General features: G+C 36.7%; 1 protein-coding gene across 1 annotated transcript; it reads right to left on the bottom strand.

Annotated features, from left to right (window-relative positions):
- Positions 1-3,789: 3,789 nt before the first annotated feature.
- On the bottom strand, positions 3,790-16,228 carry LOC114645371 (extracellular calcium-sensing receptor-like). The gene is given in 7 exon segments (XM_028793231.2): positions 3,790-4,226; positions 4,229-4,768; positions 7,966-8,089; positions 9,580-9,807; positions 10,398-11,228; positions 13,433-13,724; positions 16,027-16,228. Coding segments are annotated over 7 exon segments (2,502 nt in total). The 5' UTR covers positions 16,146-16,228; the 3' UTR covers positions 3,790-3,858.
- Between the last annotated feature and the right edge of the window lie 3,272 nt (positions 16,229-19,500).

Genomic DNA, 19,500 nt, shown 5'->3' with positions numbered 1-19,500 from the left:
AGATTTCATGGCTTATTATTAAGTTGAAGAAAACAATAGTGTACTCTCAGATGTAAGAAATGTCCCTTATATTTGCATGTATGCTACACTCTAGAGATGAAGATGCCATATGAATGTTCAGTACTGATCAATTTGATAAGCAGATAGCTCTCAGTTAACCTGGGAATCACCAAGATCCATCCTTCAAAATCTACTTCTGGAACACACGCTGCCCATACTGTTAAAATTTTGATGTTAGTTTTAAATGCAAAATGTTTGTAGTAATTGTTAGATGCAATATGATATACACTTTAAAGGAATGCCCATTGGCAAGAAGTTGCTAGAGGCAAGTAACACAAGAGTACACTGTCCCTAAAAAAGAGCTCCAGTAGCTACAAGAAATGTCCTGCATATAACAGTTTTGAAACGCAGTGGGCAGTTAGTTGCGGGAAGTAAGGCTTGTGTGACTGCCAGCTGTATGTACTGCAAAAGTGATAAGCGAGGTATCTATTAATTAGTACTTTGCTTATCTCAAAGTAAAGTCTACTCCTGTATTAAGTGTCATACCTTTTGAGTTTTTAAGAGCATTGACTACCAATGGTGCTGATTTTTCTGATTAATCACCTTTCCTGTAAAACAGCCTCTGTAAATATATTTTTGAGATTGTTGTCACTTGTACTTCATACCTTCATTACTGATACTTAGTGGCTTCAATGCAATACTTCCAGCTGGTTTTTACACTTTAAATTCAAATACTTTTCATTTTAGCCAGAATGTAAGCTTTCCAAGTCACCAAAATGGGCCATATTCTGTACTTGGTATGTTTAGCTGGCACTCCCAACCTGGCATTGATCTGGTAATATGTTATTTGTGTTACACAACCTACAAAAAGTTTATGATCAATATTTATATATCTGAAAATTATAATTTGCATCTCATCAATTTATTAGATATGCATTATTTTCCTGACCCATTTTTTTTCTTTTGGCAACTTGGCATTTCATTATAACAGTGAACTACTCTTGACGTTGTTGCTCTTTTGAATTCATGTTTATAAAGCTACAGTAGATTTTCTGCTTGTAGGTATAACTCCATGAGGTAATTGTTTTGTGCTGTCACAAAACAAACATTATTAATGTGTTTCTAAAATCTCACACTTTATCATTTAACTATAAAATGGCTGTACACTGGTTTTGAAAATGATACGTCTTAACTCAGAAAATTCTATTAATTGTACTACTATCTTCAACCTTACAAAATAGATTGCTGCTTATGAAACAGCAGCTCATTGGCACAAAGGTTAATGTTTGTCTCACAGTTCTAAAGATCTTGTTTAGATTCCTGTCTCAACCACTGAATGTGTGGTGCCTGTTTGTATTTTCTTCTTGTTGTGATGTGGGCATTCTGTATGTATTTAAATTTCCTCCTATATCACATTAGTTTAACTGATAATGTGACATTATTGGATGTGAACCATAGTCTAGTTTAGAATGCTCAAGTATAGAAGGTCGTGTGTGTATGTGTGAGTTTGCCTTGCAATGGACAGATGGCCCATTCAGAGTTGCCATCTGCCCTGCTGCAATGCAGTAGTCCTAAAAGGTTTAGAAAAAATACATAGTACAGTACTAGGGTGTTGTACCATGTTAGCCATTATGAATGTAGAGAAAAGCCAAACAAAATGACACCTTTTTTTGGCTAACTAAAAAGATTACAATATGCAAGCTTTTGAGGCAACTCAGGCCCCTTCTTCAGGCAAGATGTAAATATACATGTAATATTGTAATGTATCAAATAAAAAAATCTGTATAATTCATATTCAATTTAGTATCATTACTATTTTTAACTAGACAACAAGGGAGAGCTGTGTCATTGCCCTGGCTTTTTGATGCAGATGTGTATGTGTAGTATTATTTTAAATGGACTCCTTCTGTACGAAAGTGATGCTGTCATGTACAATATTCACATAGTTTACAGGAATTGATTGTTGATAATCATTTTGTCAACATTATGATTCATTCAGAGTTATTTGTTCTTGAACAAGAGAAACCATTTTACTGCATTACTTAATAATGCCGAAAGTGAGGAAAGAGTAAATGGTACTTGGATAAAACATGTCCATTTAATACTATATGTAGCAAGATTCAAGTAGAAATTCTGTTTTTCCCTTTGAACAAATTCTAGCCATTATGAAAGTAGTGAGAAGTCAAGCAAAACGGCACCTTTTATTGGCTAGCTAAAAAGATTACAGTATGCAAGCTTTCGAAGCAACTGAGGCCCTTTCTTCAGGCAAGATGTAAGTTTGGTATTGATGCTTCTTACACTGTTCATTTGGAGCACAGAACTGTATGCTGCAACATCTGCATCAATTAAAATCCTCTTCTCATAAGTATCATCTGCATACTTAATAGTGTGGTATGAAGCCAGTGGTAATTGTCAGGCCGCTTGTATGATGAGTAGTGGGGAAAGAACGCAGTATTTTGTGTTAGGTATAAGATTTTAAGACTTTTGTTACTCTGCCTTGCTGGATATGGCAAGTGAAGCTTAACCTCTATGTTGAATTATTTATGCAGGTATTTGGGTTGTATTGTGATGCACTGAATGCTAAAATAAGAGGACTTTGACAGCACTAGGTGCATATAAACATAGATAAACACCTCTTTCACCCTTGAGTCACAAGCTCACTATTAAAAAATAATTTGCATACAGTTATACAGAAGGTTCTCCATTTCTTATATTTACCTTTTGACTCTTTAACAATTTGCTAATCATCTTTGCCAGGTTAATGAGTGCTGAATCATATGAAGTATATCATTCAGAAATTAACTGTCTTTGACTAAATATATGAATGAATGAATAATGAGACAATAAACACCAGGTTTCCTTCATTCAGGCAACAGTCACTAGAGTAATTAAAGGCATTATCTTCTTTGTAAACAAAGATGTCATTTTAATAATAGGTTTATACAGTTTAGTGTAAAGTTACTGAACATTGCCCACTGAATAACCTTGTACAGTAATTGAAACAATATTATATAAACTAATTAATGGTTATTCACTAATTATCTAATTGGTCCTCAGCATTTTCCAGCTCCCAAGAAATGGAACCATAAGGTGTCGGAAACTCTATATAAATAAATATTCATTCACCCATTCTCCAACTCTTTTATCAAATTCATGGTAATGAAGAACTGGCTTCTATCCCACCAGTATTATGCTTGAGGCAGAAACCAACTCTGGGCAGGGTAACTGTCTAAGCTGAAAGACCTATGCATTCAGCTAAATGGCCAATTGACATTTAACCAAGCATGTATATCTAGGGAATGTTGGAGAAAAATGGACAATATGGAAAAATTATATGTCAGCACAGCGAGAACAAACTTGACACAGATAGTGTAGGGGCTTATATCCAAAGCCAGGAAGCTGGGGATATGAGGTGGCAATGCTAACCACTGCGTGACCAAGCTGTGACTGTATATACACACATATATACAGAAGTCTGCCTATGTGTCTTTACTATATAGTGTACTGGATACAGAGCAAAGATGGAAGATAAACCTGTGTGAAGATAAGCTTTGTTTTCTTGTCTTTGATTGTGACAGAATGAGGGAATTTGAAATAAGAGGTCATTACATAATAGGTCTTATTATATACAGTACAGAACAAGATGAAATTGCTGTATCCAAAGTTATGATTAATCCCATGATTATTTTCAATAATCTAAGACAATATAGTTCACTTTATTGTATATTTTATTAATACAATGCAGTTAAATTATAATTATTATCATTATATTATGAACTTAATGCTGCACCAAAATATATAAAAATAGATATTATTTAGTAAGGTTTGTCAGGAATTAGTATGGTATAAAATAAAAGTTCACTTGTTAGTAACAGCTCGGCCCATCAGTGCTTTTTTTGTATTTTCTTCTGGTTTAAACAAAATAATATAACATTTTGGTGCAAATATCGCAATGAGAACACCAAAGCTAGATGCCAAAATAGCAAATATTTCCACAGCTACAGTGTACTTTCCTGGGGAGCTGATATAAGCAGGTATAAAAGTTATCCAGACAGCACAGAAGATAAGCATGCTGAATGTGATGAACTTGGCTTCATTAAAATTGTCTGGCAGATTTCGTGCTAGGAAGGCTAAGACAAAACATACACAAGCTAAAATACCAATGTATCCCAGCAGGAAGCCAAAGCCCATTAAAGAACCAACATTGCACTCCAAAATAATTTTGTATTCTGATAGTTGGTATTTTTTGCTGGGACAGGGGGTGCTGTGGTTAACCATATTATGCATATCAAGGACTGTATACATGTAAAAATGAAAACCGTGCCTCTCTGTTGAGCTGCACCAAACCATTTCATTGTGTTATTACCTGGCAAAGTGGCTTTAAACACCATTATCACAACTAATGTCTTTACCAAAATACAAGAAATACACAAAGCAAAACTAATGCCAAACAGCACATGCCTCAGCCCACAGGTCAGCTGGGAAGGTTGCCCAATAAAGCAGAGAGAACAAAGGAAACAGAGGTTTAGTGCTATCAGTAAAAGGAAGCTGAGCTCTGAATTGTTGGCTTTTACCACAGGAGTATTTCGATAGAGTAAAAAAACTCCTAAAACGCTAAGCGATAAACAACTTCCAAACAATGCTGTTGTTGTTAAAGTAATTCCCATTACGTCTTCATACGAAAGAAATTCAATTTCTTTCACTGCGCATTGTGTTTTTTCACTGTTTGACCAGAAATCTGATGGACACTTGACACACTCATTGGAATCTAAAAGAAGAAAATAAAACACCTGATGAGATTAAATTGAAGCTCAAGTAGCAGTTTCTTTATTACATTCCAGATTTTCTTGTGTCTGCAAGTTTTTGATTCCATCCAATTTCACAATCCGTGCTTACATACAGTGGATTCAGGAAGTATTCAGACCCTTCACTTTTTGCATATCATTCTACCCTCAATAACACAAGTGAAAACATGTTGTGGTCAGGCGCTTCCTGTTTGCTTTAATTATCCTTGAAATTTGTGTAGAACCTGGTTGGAGTCCATCTGTGGCAAACCTAATTGAATGGATATAACTGAGAACCAGAATCTGTGTATCTAAGAATCTGTGCTTAGAATCTGTGTATCTAAAGTCCCACAATTCACACTACATGTCCGGACAAAACCCAAACAATAATGTCCAAGGAAGTCTCTGTAGACCTGCACAATAAAATTGTGGAGAAGCATGGATCATGTCAAGGGTATAAAACCATTTTTAATGCTCTCAATGATCCCAAGAACACAGGAATCTTACTAATTTTGAAATGGAAAATGTTTGTAATCTCCAGGACACTTCCTAGAGTTGGCTGTCCTGCCAATCTGAATAAACAGGGAGGGACCAAAAACCCAGTGGTAAATCTAGCAGAGCTTCAGAAGTTCATGAGACTGGAAAACCTGTCAGAAGGACAACCATACCAGCAGCAGTCGATGAATCAGGTTTTTATGGTAGAGTAGCTGGACGGAAACCACTCAGGTAAAAAACTGTATGACAATTTAAATGAATTTGTGAGCATGATGAGAAATATTCTCTGGTCTAAGAAGACAAAAAATGAATTCTTTGGCCAGAGCTTCAACCAGACACTGCTGACGACATGCCATCCTTACAGTTAAACATGGTGGAGGCAATATTATGCTGACGGGGTGCATATGAGCAGCAGGAACAGGGAAACTGGTCATAATTGATGAAGGATGAATGCAGCCAAATACAGAGAGGTCCTTAAAGAAAACATACTCCAGACTGCCATGCAACCTCAGCCTGGTGTGATGGTTTCACCTCTCAGGACAACTATGACCTGAAGCATATACACAAGACAATGCTGGAGTGGCTTTGGGACAAATTCCTGACTGTCCTTGAGTGGCCCTGGAAAAGCCCAGACTTAAACTCCACAGAACATCTGTGGAGAGTCCTGAAGATGGCAGTTTACAGATGCTACCATTCCCAACTGATGGAGCTTGAGAAGATCTGCCAAGAAGAATGGAATAAACTGCCCAAATCCAGGTGAGCATAGCTTGTGGAGATTTACCTAAGAAGACTCAAAGTTGTATTTGCTTCCAAAGGGGCTTCCACAACATACCGAATTAAGTGCTTGAGTATTTACATTCATGAGAAATTTGAGTTTTCTATTTTTTTTTAAATTTTTTGCATTTTATTGATTTTATTAAAATCAAATAACATTCCATACAAGCCAGTCAAGTTTAACAATAACAAATCAACCCCCACCCACAAGAAAGAGAGCAAGGAAAAGCAAAGTAAAACTTTAAACTAGTATAAATAAGTAAATAGATAAATTAATACATGAATAAAAATAAATACAATAAGAAAGAAGGGAGAGAACCTGCTTCCCCAATTTGAATGCTTATTCTAAAATATTATTGATTAGATCCTGCCAGGTTTTGAAAATGTTTTGTACACATCCTCTAAGTGAGAATTTGATTTTTCCAATCTCAAATAGTATAGAACATCAGTTACCCACTGACTTAAAAAAGGTGAGCTAGGATTCTTCCAGTTGAGCAAGATAAGTCTATGTGCTAATAGTGAGGTAAAGGCAATTACAGTTTGTTTGTCCTTCTCCACTTTAAGCCGGTCTGGAAGTACACCAAACACAGCTGTTAATGGATTAGGAGGGATTGTGACAGATTTTTAAAGAATTTGTAAACCTTTCTGAAAACACGCTTTCACTATGTTATTATGGATCATTGATTGATGGGTAAAAAAGACTCATTTAGTCATTTAAAGTTACATCTACAACACAAATAAAGTGTGCAAAAAGTGAAAGGGTCTGAATATTTTCTGAATCTACTGTATATGTCTTTAGTTAAATTAGCTAGCATTTTTCTGCTCTAATTATGTTTTTAGGAAGACACAATGATGTATTGAAACACTGGTGCAAACAACAATGAATGCTTAAAGAGTATTGCCTACTTAAGTGTTGATTGGCAAGTAATGGCTTAAATCAGGAAAAACTGCCAAAATAAATGTGAGAGAGAGCAAAATCTTAACAATATAAAACAGTAAGACTAGTGTCATGCTTTGAAAAGGCGTAATAAAATGAAGAAACTCTGTGGGGGATACTTGACTGAGTGAAAACAAGTATGTTTAATTAGAAAGGGAGTTGATTTAAAGCAGTAATTACAATTAAAATGTGCTGCAACAGATGCCTCCCAGGAATGAGTTAGAGAACTATTGTGTTAAAGAGCAAAATGTCAGTGTTACAAAAGACATCATTGCCTAATGGTCTAGGATACTGTAAAAAAAATCTCTGACACTATACAACTAACTGTAAGATGTGTGTAAAATGAGAATAGAAAAGGGGAAAGAAAGTCTTTGTTTAGAGCTTGGAAAACAAGCTGGCCAACTTGGTTCAGTAGCTCGGATGATTTCATGCATACATATTTTTTATCATCCATTTCACCTCTTTTGATACAAGATAAAAAGTCCTGCTTAGTCCGGAACAATGTTGCAGAGCTTACTGGAATCTAACCCACCTAGTATTGGGTGCAGGGCAGGAACAAACCCAGGACAGGGTGTCAACCCATTGCAAGGTGAACCCACACACACATTTACACCACAATTACACCCAAGATCCAATTTAGTATCGCCAATCCACTTAACCCGCATGTCTTTGGACTGTGGGAGGAAACCAAAGCACCTGCAGGAAACCCATGTAGACATGGGGACAGCATGCAAACTCCATGCAGGTGGGTCCTGGGACGTGAACCCTGGTCTGTTTACTGTGAGGCAGCAGTGCTACCACTGCGCCACCATACAGATAAAAAGTTCATATATAATACATATAGATTTATAAAGGGAGGGGCTTGACATTAATGTTGTAAAGAAAACTTGACAAATACCTAAGAACGCCATATATGCAATACTAGAGATGTATTTTCTATTTATATAGAAAGAGCAAAAAATAAAGAATACTCACCTATATGACTGCTAATTTCTCCATCTGCACAAGGTATACAATCAAAACAGCAGATTGGCTCTCCTTTCCTAGTTGCTTTTCTAGTGCCAGGCTGACAGCTTTTGCTGCAAATGGACTCTGGAAACTGAGGATTACATGACAATTATGTACATATTTTTTATCCATTGTTATCCATCAGCAATTAACTGAAAATAAACTGATTAATAAAATAAATAGTTTCTAAATTAGTTGTCAAAAAGTGGAAAAAAATTTAGCATGCTAGTTATTTATTTAAATATTTTAACACAGAGAAAAAGGTAAGCAAAGAAAAGTTTAACTCAATGACCTCTAAACTGGGACACTTGTATGTTCTTTCCTAAACTGCAGTACTTAAAACAATTTCCTGATGTACCTTATAATATAAGTATTGTGAGAACGGGTCCGAACACCGTCAGACTGACAGCAGTACTTTATCAAACACACGTTTATTACAGCTAATAAAGTCCACACAACACACAGTGCTCCCGCACCAATCACCCCTATCCACGGGCTTCTATCTCCAGCTCTGTGGGCCGCCTTTCCTCTCCTCCCGGGAGCTTTGTCCTGCTCCCGCTCCCGACTCTAACTCCCTGATTGTAGGTAGGTGGCCCCTTTTATTTCCACCCGGATGTGCTCCAGGTGCTTGATGATATTCTTCCGGCAGCACTTCCTGGTGTGGCGGAAGTGCTGCCCTTGCACCTGGAAGCACTCTGGGCATTCCTGGAAGGTCCGTCCTCCACCTTCCCGGGTGTGGCGGAAGTGTCAATCTCCCAGGCTTTACGACGCCCCCTGGCGGTGGCCACGGGCCCCAGTGGGCTTGAGCCTCCTTGCTCCTTTCCTGTGGTCCCCTCAACATCCAGGGTGGTTGCCCCCTCGTGGCCAGGGGGATGTATAAACCACCTCCCAGTCCTTCCAGGCATCCCGGCTGGGTCTGACCCCCAGCCTCCTGTGACAGTACTCATATGAAAAAAGAAACAGCAACACCCAGGCAGGCAATCTGGTGTAGTGGCTAAGGCATTGCAATTTAAACAAGTATAACAATTAATCCCTTTCTTCAATGACTCACCATGTGTAAGACACTTAACCTGCCCATTATTAAGAAAACAAAAAATTAAATAAAGAATACCAGTTTCGTGAGGCACCATGGATTAAGGCATGAGACAAATATTTAAATAAAAAAGTTAATAAATACTAAAATAACACAAAACCCTTCATTCATTTTTTGAATCCACTAACACCATTACAGGCTTGCGAGGGCACAGAGGTCATCACATCAGCATTAAAGCAGAAGGTTGGAATAAACAGTGCACTCCTACACTCATACATACTTTAAATGTTTAGAGGCAGCAGTCACCCTAATGTGCATGTCTTTGGCTGTTGTGGTAAACAAGAGTACTTGAGGAATATCCACAGAGCGATCATGCAAACTCCAAACAGACAGAGGCTGAGCTTGGTTGGGAATCTAACACATTGTTTTATAGGGTAGTAAAAATATAAGAACATTTTAAATGAAAATTTATATCAGTTTCTGTCCAGTAGCCATTTGTCTTTATTGATATGTTAATTCAAGACACATTATAAGTAAACTTTCCTTACTGTTCCAGAAGGAAAATTCCAAAAAATGATATCCTCCTTAAGGAAAACCTCTTGTGAGGTGCCAGCAGCTTTATCATAAATGCCAACGGTTTTAATTTCCACATTCCCATCACTTCCCATTTGCCAGTTTACGATGTCATAGATTGCAAGGGCATCTCCATTTTCATCAAAAGCCACTCTCTCTCCCAAATGGCTGGTGAAATTGACAGTCTTCAAATAATGCATCAGCTTGCATAAGGAATACACAGAGTGAGAAAGAGCAAAAGAGAACATGATCTAGAAAATGCAAGATGTTTTGCAGTTCTTACAGTAAGCATGTTATAGTAGGTTAGGTTGCCATATTATTAAATGTATTAATTATCTGGAAATGTTTTGCTTGAACAATAATGTACAAGACTAATATGAAAGAGAAATGTTCTTTTCCCTTGCCCTAAGCTGAAGTTTCATAAACAATAAGGCTGTATACATTGAATCACACACAGTAAATAGTTGTGACCTAATGTTGTTACTTCTCAATTATAACTCTGATTCTAAAATAAAATCAATTCATTATAGAACTATTCGAAAGAAACAGTTGTAATCAGAATTGTAATGATACTACAGACTTGTGTAATGGGTGCTGGCTCCAAACATGGTGTGCATAACTAGAAACTACTTGTTCTTCCTTGGACATATTTTTAAACAACAGCATTACTTTGTTGTGTTACTAGTCAGCATGAAAATTAAAGAATAATACTTAAATAGAAAATTCAGCTCTGTCCAGTCAAGCACACAAAAGTTTTTTTTTAAAAATAGCCCCAATTAAATAATATTTTTACCTGCCAAGGCTGAAAGTGGGTAACACTTGCACAGCTGCTATTTTCGAAAGGGCCTTTTCCATTTTCACAGGATGCTAAATTATTAAGGGCATGTGCCAAGGCATACACCGCTTTATAAATATTGTATGAAGCCCTGGATTCAGTGACATCTGTGTAAGAAGTCTGCTTGCTGTTGAGGTCTTCCAGTCCTGTACATTGTTTGCTGTCAGGCAGGTACGAATTGTTCAGATTGGTTATGTTGTCCACAAATTTGCATTCGAACATTGTTTCCCAAAATTTTAAAAGTAAATTATTACTTGGAGCAAAATCAGGACGAATTTTTAGAAGAAAATTTTTCATCCCTGGAATTTCACCTCTGCGAATAGCTGTGCCAATTGTCCCCCCAAATGATGCAAAATTTTCCTTTGTGGCTAAAAATGTTGATGTACTCCAAGCTTCACTTGCAATCCATTGTCTGCCAGTTATATTCTGATGAACAGTTTCTTGTATTAGGGCAGTAGCATCTTGTCTTGTGGAAAAAATAACTATGATCTTTGCAGTTGACTGTTTAATTGTGTTGACAATTTGAAGAATTTTTCCTCTGGCATTAACAATAGGGAGCGTTTCACTAAAAGCAACACAGCCAAATGTGCTCATTTCTTCATGAAAGCTTTTAACAGCATACTGCCCATAGTCATCATCAGATGCTACAACACCTACCCAGGTCCACCCGTAATGTTTGATAATTTGAACTAAGGCTTTAACTTGAAAAGCATCACTGGGTACAGTTCTGAAAAATGAGGGAAACTCCCTTTTGTTGCTTAAACAGGAACATGTAGCATAGTAACTTATCTATAAGGGAAATAATAAACATATAACTAAAGAATAGCAATCCATTCTTACCATATGCAGTAATTCAAGCAGTAGAGTTGTTACCTCATAGTGGATCTCACATACCAGTTTCCTGTGACACTGCCAACACATAAAGGCTCTCACTGCAGGGAAGCCATTCACCTTCAGTCAGTCAGCTTATATATGGCGCAACATCAGAGCTTTCACCTGATGAGCCCCAATAAGGATGAAACACATGTCGTGTACTCTTTGTATTTTACAGTATGTACTGCATATATATATATATATATATATATATATATATATATATATATATATATATATATATATATATATATATATATATGTAGGTGTATGTGTGGGTGTGTAGAATGTATGTGTGTTATACACTCACCAGACACTTTACTATTACACTTGTTCAATTATTCACTTGTTCAACAAAAGTATCTAACTGGCCAATCATATGGCATCAGCTCAAAACCACCAACTGAAGTTCAATCTGAGCATCAGTATGCTGAAGAAAGTTGATTTAATTAACTTTAAACATGGCATGGTTGTTGGTGCCAGACAGGATGGTCTGAGTATTTCGGAAACTGCTCATCTAGTGGGATTTTCATTTTCATTTCAATTTACAGACAATTGTTTGAAAAAGGGAAGATATCCATTGAGCGTTAAAATACCTTGTTGATGTCAGTGGTCAGATGAGAATGGCCAGACTGGTTCAAGCTGATAGAAAGGCAGCAGTAACTCAAATAACCACTTGTTACAACTGAGGTATGCAGGAGAGCATCTCTGAATACACAACACATCAAACCTTGAAGCAGATGGACTACAGAAGCAGGAGACAACACCAGGTGCCACTCTTGTCAGCTAAGAGCTGATAACTCGCTCTACAATTCTCATGGACTCACCAAATTTGGACAATAGAAAATTGGAAAAACTTTGTCTAGTCTGAAGAGTCTCAATTTCTACTGCAACATTCAGATGGCAGGATCAGAATTTGACGTCAACAACATGAAAGCATAGGTCTATCCTGTCTTGTATCAATGGCTCAAGCTGTTGGTGGTGCCATAATGGTGTGTGGGATAGTTTCTTGAAACACTTTGGGCCCCTTAGTACCAACTGAGCATCATTTAAATGCCACAGCTTACCTGAGTACTGTTGCTGACTATGTCTATCCCTTTATTACTCCAATGTACCCATCTTCTGATGGCTACTTCCAGCAGATTAATGCGCAATGTCACAAAACTCAAATCATCTCAAACTGGTTTCTTGAACATTACAATGAATTCAGTGTACTCAAATTACCTCTACAGTTACCAGATCTCAATTCAATAGAGCACCTTTGGGATGTGGTGGAATGGGAGATTTGTATTATGGATGTGTAGCCAACAAATCTACAGAAACTGCGAGATTCTATCATCTAAATGTGGACCAAAATCCCTGAGGAATGTTTCCAGGGCCTTGTTGAATCTGTGCCATGAAGAATTACAGCAGTCCTGAAGGCAAAAGGGCAGGGTCCAACCTGGTACTATGAAGGTGTACCTATACCTAATAAAGTGGTTGGTGAGTGTATATATAAATAAATACACGAGGGGTTACAGAGTTTATTCTTGTATTATTATTTGTTTATTCATTATTGTATTATTTATTTGTATTATTTGTCTTCTTCTTATTATTATTATGGTTATTAGCAAGTAGACTAAAAGAATTTGTAAATATTCAAGGCTGGCAATCTGAGCACTTACAAGATTGCACCTAAGTTCACTGTGCCATTGTGACATTCTTTTGAGTTAGTAAAGCTATTGTAACAATCATAACCTGCATGTCTTTTTCCATACAAACAACTGTAAACCTGTTACCGACATTAAATAATTGTGCACATTTTAAGCAGTTATAAACACCATTATTTTTATTTAGTTATAGGGAAACTTTAAATATTTCACATATTTTATCATCTACAAGTCATAAAATATTAGATTTTGACACATTCTCATTGATGGCAAAGAATCAAATTCTGGGGATTTTCCTGCATTGTGCCACTTCATCTTTTGAAAGATGAATTGCCTTCTAGTTGACTTACAACAATGTTTATGTTTAAAAACATGCATCAGGTCAAGGTGACTGTCCCTATCTGCTATTATGCACTTTGTATTCCTTACACACAAAGACAATTTTAGAAAATGAAAAAATGCATACATTACCATAGGGATGCGAAAAAGACCCAACACCCTCGAAATAGCAATTGAATGAGAAGAAAGTGGATCTCCTATCATGGCAACAACAGGAGGAAGTCCTTTACAGTTGTAATCTGTAACAGTGTTTTCAAGACCTGCAATCAGTGTAACTGCTGCTCTGAGAGCAACCTGGAGTTTCATACAATTGTCATAGAGCCTGTAGCCCAGTGTGATGTTAGGAAGTAATGACTGGTCTCTGTTAATTTCTTCAATAGCTAAAACCACTGTCAGTGCCCACTGAAATGTAGAGAAATCTAGACTAAGGAACAACAAAATGAGAAAGAAAAATTGCATATACTGTATTTTAAAATCTTTTTAAGAATAAATCTATTTATTGTTCTATTTTTGTTCAAAGCTTCAAAATAAGTGGGCGTAATTATTAAATAGTTAGCATTACTACCTTTAAGCTCTAAAGTCATCATTCATTTTCTAGCCCACTTAGTCTTGAACAGGGTCACGAGAGAGTGTTGGAGCCTATCCCAGCTAGCATAGGATGCAAGACAAGAAAAAGTCATGGAAAGGTCGCCAGTCCTTCACAGTGCGAACACACAAATACACCAACCACACAAAAGGACCAATTTGGAATCTCCAATCCACCTATCCTACAAGTCTTTGGGAGTAAACCCATGTAGACACAGGGAGAGCATGTAAACTCCATGCAGGGTGGATGCAGGATGCAAACCCCAGTCTCCTTACTGCAAGGCAGCAGCACTACCACTGTGTCACCATGCCGCTTTCAAATTCTCTTCTAGGTGCTGTCTATATGGATGTGTATTCTGTCCCTATGTGCAACAAGATTTCCTCCAGATAATCTGACTTCTTCCAATATTCAAAGCACATGCAGACTGGGGTAACTGACATCTATACATTTGTCTGATTTGGCTGATTGGCCTGAGTGTGCTAGTGAGAATGTGAATGTTCTTTGCAGTGGACTCTTCTCATTCCAGTTTTCTGTCCAGTGCTGCCAGAATATGCTGTGGTTCTCAATGGCCCCATATTCAAAGGATTATGTTGTGGCACTGCATGAACTTCTAAACTAATGTATTTCATTGAACACTTGCTAAATATCAGTTTTTAATTGATTCTGCATTTGTATGTAATTTAAATGCTACATATTCTATAAAACAGGTTTATAACAAACCACATACATATTCTTATAGTATTTATATTATAGTACTATTGCAAACAGGTAAGTCAGAATTGGTTGTGAAAAGCTAAATGTTGTTGCCTCACCTATTAGTGATATTAGGTTAGTTTTTAAGCCTGATTACTATCTATATGGAGTCTGAATGATATCCGTATTGTTTCATCCACAACATGTTCTATCTAGTTAATGGTTGTGTACTATTGTAGCCTATCCTGGCAGCACTACCCCTAAGGCAGGAAACAACCCAGAGAGGGCAACTCAGTCTGTCACAGGTTAGGTTTACAAGCCACTCTAAATTGTCTCGATATTTGTGAATTTCCCCTTGGGATTAATAAAGTATCTATCTATCTATCTATCTATCTATCTATCTATCTATCTATCTATCTATCTATCTATCTATCTATCTATCTATCTATCTATCTGTCTTACAATAAGACTAGCTCTTTCAAAACCTTTTAGGACTACTGTATATCCAATTCCACAAAAATAGGATCTAGTTTTCTCCAAGTCTTTAATGGAAATAACAGATATGGAAAATACAGTAAGTTGAAAGATGGATATAAAACATATTGTACATATACAGAATACAATATACGGATTCATAAAATATTCTATATATATATAAAATTAAAGATCATTAAACTCCCCATATATAGACAAATTTATTAATGAGAAATGAAATCATATTAATGGCAAATATTTCATTACAATAAATTTAAATTGATGTGCTTTTGCATAAAGGAGGTGAAAACTTTTCTGCAGAATAACTGATATAACTTAAAATTTCCAAGTAAATTTTACTTCTGCCTTACTAATGAACTTTTCTCTCAGAATTACGTTTTTATGAAAAAGCAAAATTAAAATTGATATTCTTAAATTTGTCATAGAAAGAAAAACATTTAAATGGCGTAACCTTTTGCCTAAGTGATTTTCTGCAAAACAGCAACAGAAAGGACAATTATAATTACCATTTTAAACTGCAATCTTTTCAATGACATATTCTTAATCATTTTATCAATCCATCCACTTTCTGAATCTGTTTTTCCAAGACAGTGTGCTAGGGGTCACAATGTCACTCCATTGTGTTGTACACTCTCCCAGTTTACTTGCCAATTAACCTAACCTACAACACAAGTTTTAGGTATGGGAGGAAACATGACTGACTCATGAAAAACAAAAGCAATGCAGAACATGTGAGAATATTTTCAAAGTGACTAATTAAGGAAGTAGACCTAGGATCTTGTAAATAATACTTGGTTAACACTTTTGAAAAATGGAAAGTAGACTTTCCTGTCTTAAACAAGGTAGATAGATAGATAGATAGATAGATAGATAGATAGATAGATAGATAGATAGATAGATAGATAGATAGATAGATAGATAGATAGATAGATAGATAGATTATTACACTTACCTTTCACACTTCCATCTCTCCGGTTTAGAATGAAAGGATAAATCTGGTAAAATTGCTTTAAAACTTACTTCAAAAATTCCTCCTATTATAATATCTCCCTTTTTATACAAGCCTTGCATTTCAAATTGTTCTTTGATATTGCATGTGGGCTCAAGTGAAGCTGCTGAAAACTCCAATAGCAAAAATAGAAAATAATGGAAGATACATTTCATCTTTACAAAAGTGAAAACCTGATAATGCATTCATGGTTAGGAAAGGATATATAAATATGTATATATACTGGAATATGCTGCCTGGGGATCTAATCTCCTTGGTATTAGCACAAACAGCACACTAAAATGTTGCTTTTGTTATTGTTTTGTTTTTTCTCTTTTTTTTTTTTTGCTCATCATGATTCAATTTCAAAATTAACTGCTTCATGTTATAATTGTAATTATACAGTATATGTATATTCTATTCTAGTAAGCAGTTTAATGTACATTTGCAATTCTGTCCATTCAGTTTCAGAGCACAACATAGATTTTTTTTTATTATTATTATAAGGAATCACTATAGTTTTCAGTAACTCTAAAGTGCATCTGCGGTTTATATTACAAGAAAAATGCATTGATATTATGCATATGTAAAATGAAAAAGATTTAATCAAAAAGTGTATACTAATACAGCTGTCAGTGACAATCATTAACTCTGCCATTGAACCAACCTGATCAACTGTTAATTAGAACTCAACTGGAGTTCTCAGTCTTGCAAACTACTTGGTGAAATGCACATCTTTTAACATTTTAAAATCCTGTTCTTAATTATACAGTACATGTGTAGTATAAAATAATATAAGTGGTATGGTTTTGCATTAAATTTGATTCAGTATCCTTTTCTTATCTTTGCCAGTATCCTAAACATAATTGAGGGATTGTGTAAATGGCCATCCATATTAAATTCTAATGATCTATACAAACATAGTTACAGTATATATATTTTTTGCCTTGTCTACATGTAGTGTAATGGCTTATCATACACTATGCAAGAATTAGGTAGTTTCCCTTTAATTGTACTGTATTTATTTTTTAGGTGCCTTTGCATATAACATGTAAAACACCTATGTCCATCTGTCCATATGAAAGGGGACCAATTTTGTTGAAATGTAGCACACTTGTTCTTCAAGGCAATTTGTCGTGACAGTTTGATTTTCTTTGACATATCTCCAACAGGTGGCTCTGTATAAGGTATTGAAATTTTAAAATCCCACATTGAAAAGCTTGGGTGATTCTGGAAACTCATCTATCTTAAAACAGAGACATTCTATGAGACTTTATCCATCCATCCATTATCCAACCCGTTATATCCTAACTGCAGGGTCACGGGGGTCTGCTGGAGCCAATCCCAGCCAACACAGGGCGCAAGGCAGGAAACAAACCCTGGGCAGCCCACCGCAGGAGACTTCATCTATAGATTAGTTTACTGTTTCAATTTTACCTTGACAGCAGTTACACCAAGGTGAATATTTTGCATGTTTTCCTCTTTTTCACCATTGATAGCTACTAATCATGGTGAACAGATTCTCAATACAACTTACTGAAACATCAGCAGACTGTGTGTACAGGTAGAAAATAAAGGCCGGGTAAAGTCTAGCTTATAGTTGACACGAATGAGGCATATGGGCTGTATGGAGAAAATGACTTCAAACATCTCCCACACACCCCCACGTGCACTGGGTTTTTGCCACATGCAGAAATTTTTCTTAACTATGTGGCAATGCAGGTGCAGCATGCATAAAATGGTGAATTTGAGTGAGAGGCTGGTTACATCAGAGCCAGAATTATGAATGAAAGGATGAATATGGTGCAACAGGTTGCCAAAATGCAAAGACAGACATGCAAAAATATTTGAAGTGCATCTGTTCATCATGAAGGTCCCATACTCATGAGATTTTACTTGGCCTTCCTTTACTGATTTTGTTTATTCCACCTTCTCCTTTTTTTCCTCTTAAATTCAGTAATAACTGGCGCAACTCAGGAAAGTCTAACTTCCTCTGCTGTGACATTGTTGGGTATGCAACATTGGCCAAAAACAGTCACCTATTGACTAGGAGAATATGAATGCACTGATTGAATGGACCACAACAAGTATGAATATCTTTAGGTTACTGACTCTGCCACAACTTGAGGGGAACCAGTGCACAAGTATTTCACTCTTCCAAATGCTTTAAGTTAGTATTTCCCATGGACTGGCAGTGGCCTGTAGACATTTTGTGCCAGTCCTGAAAAAGGCAGACATGTCAAGCATATTAATTCAATTATTGTCTACTGCCAGTCCTCGAAAAGCTGGCTATGAATTGTCACCGGTCCACTGAGCTCCACCACTATAGTAAACCCGGGAACAACCCACTCTTCTGTCTCTTATTAATTGATCAAGCCTCTCAAAACCTCACAGGGGAAACAAACAAAAACAGAGCACTGGCATTTATTTGTTTCCGCTTCAGGCACTGAATCCCATGTGTTCATTTGTGAAACTGTTTGTTTTTTCCCCTGTGCCCTGATTCCTCTCCGATGATAATGAGATAAAGCAGGCATTAAACAAATGAGCATGAGTTTTATGAGTGAGCACACATGCTACACAAGTGTCCCAGAATGGGACTTAAAAAATCTGGTCACCCTATAATACACCATCAAAGTGCCACATTCACCTGATATCCATAATGGTCACTCGATATAATAATGTCTGCCTTTCAATTTTGGTATTCTCTAACATTGTCATAACTGAATAGCTCTGTAAGTCTCATTTCATGAAAATTACTACGGCCAGACATGCTCAAACACAGAAGGAATTAATTACAAAATTTGTATTTATTTACTTAGGTTAGGTTAATTGGCACTAGAAAAATGTCACTGAATGTGAATATAATGTGTTTTTTATGCGCATGTGTGACTAAGAGTGGTCCTTGTGATGGACTTGTGATGGAGTCCTACCCAGGGCTACTTTAAGCCTTTTGCCTATTTAGATAGTTTTTGGACCCCACTATCCTGAAAGGGACTGAGAAAGTTCTAGAATCTACCTACTGAACCAGTCCATTGAAGACTACAGTGCCTGCACAGCTCTCGAACACACCTGAATGTTATGTCATGCATAAATTTTCTAACCTGTTTAATTCACAGTGTCAATGGAGGCTCTGATCAGGGCTCTCGAGAGACTGAGCGAGGAGTCTGAGTGTCTGGGCTTGCGAGTGTCCTGGATAAAAACCAAGATCCAGACCTTTAATGACCTCTTGAGCACAGCTATTGGCAGTGTGTCTGTCTGCAGAGAGAGTGTTGACCTTGTCAAGTGACATTCACGTCTCTGGTGACTCTTCCTATGAAGTCAGTAGATGGATTGCGAGAGCATGGGGGGGTCTTGAGGTCGCTGGAAAGGGGTGTGTGGTGCTCCCGATATGTATGCAAAAGGACGAAGGTCCAAGTCTTTAGAGTCCTGGTGCTTCCT

The sequence above is a fragment of the Erpetoichthys calabaricus genome, chromosome 2 (assembly GCF_900747795.2).
Source record: "Erpetoichthys calabaricus chromosome 2, fErpCal1.3, whole genome shotgun sequence".
NCBI classification, from domain to species: Eukaryota; Metazoa; Chordata; class Cladistia; order Polypteriformes; family Polypteridae; genus Erpetoichthys; species Erpetoichthys calabaricus.
Note: the sequence above shows the minus strand (reverse complement) of the source record. Positions and strands in the feature narration are given on the sequence as shown.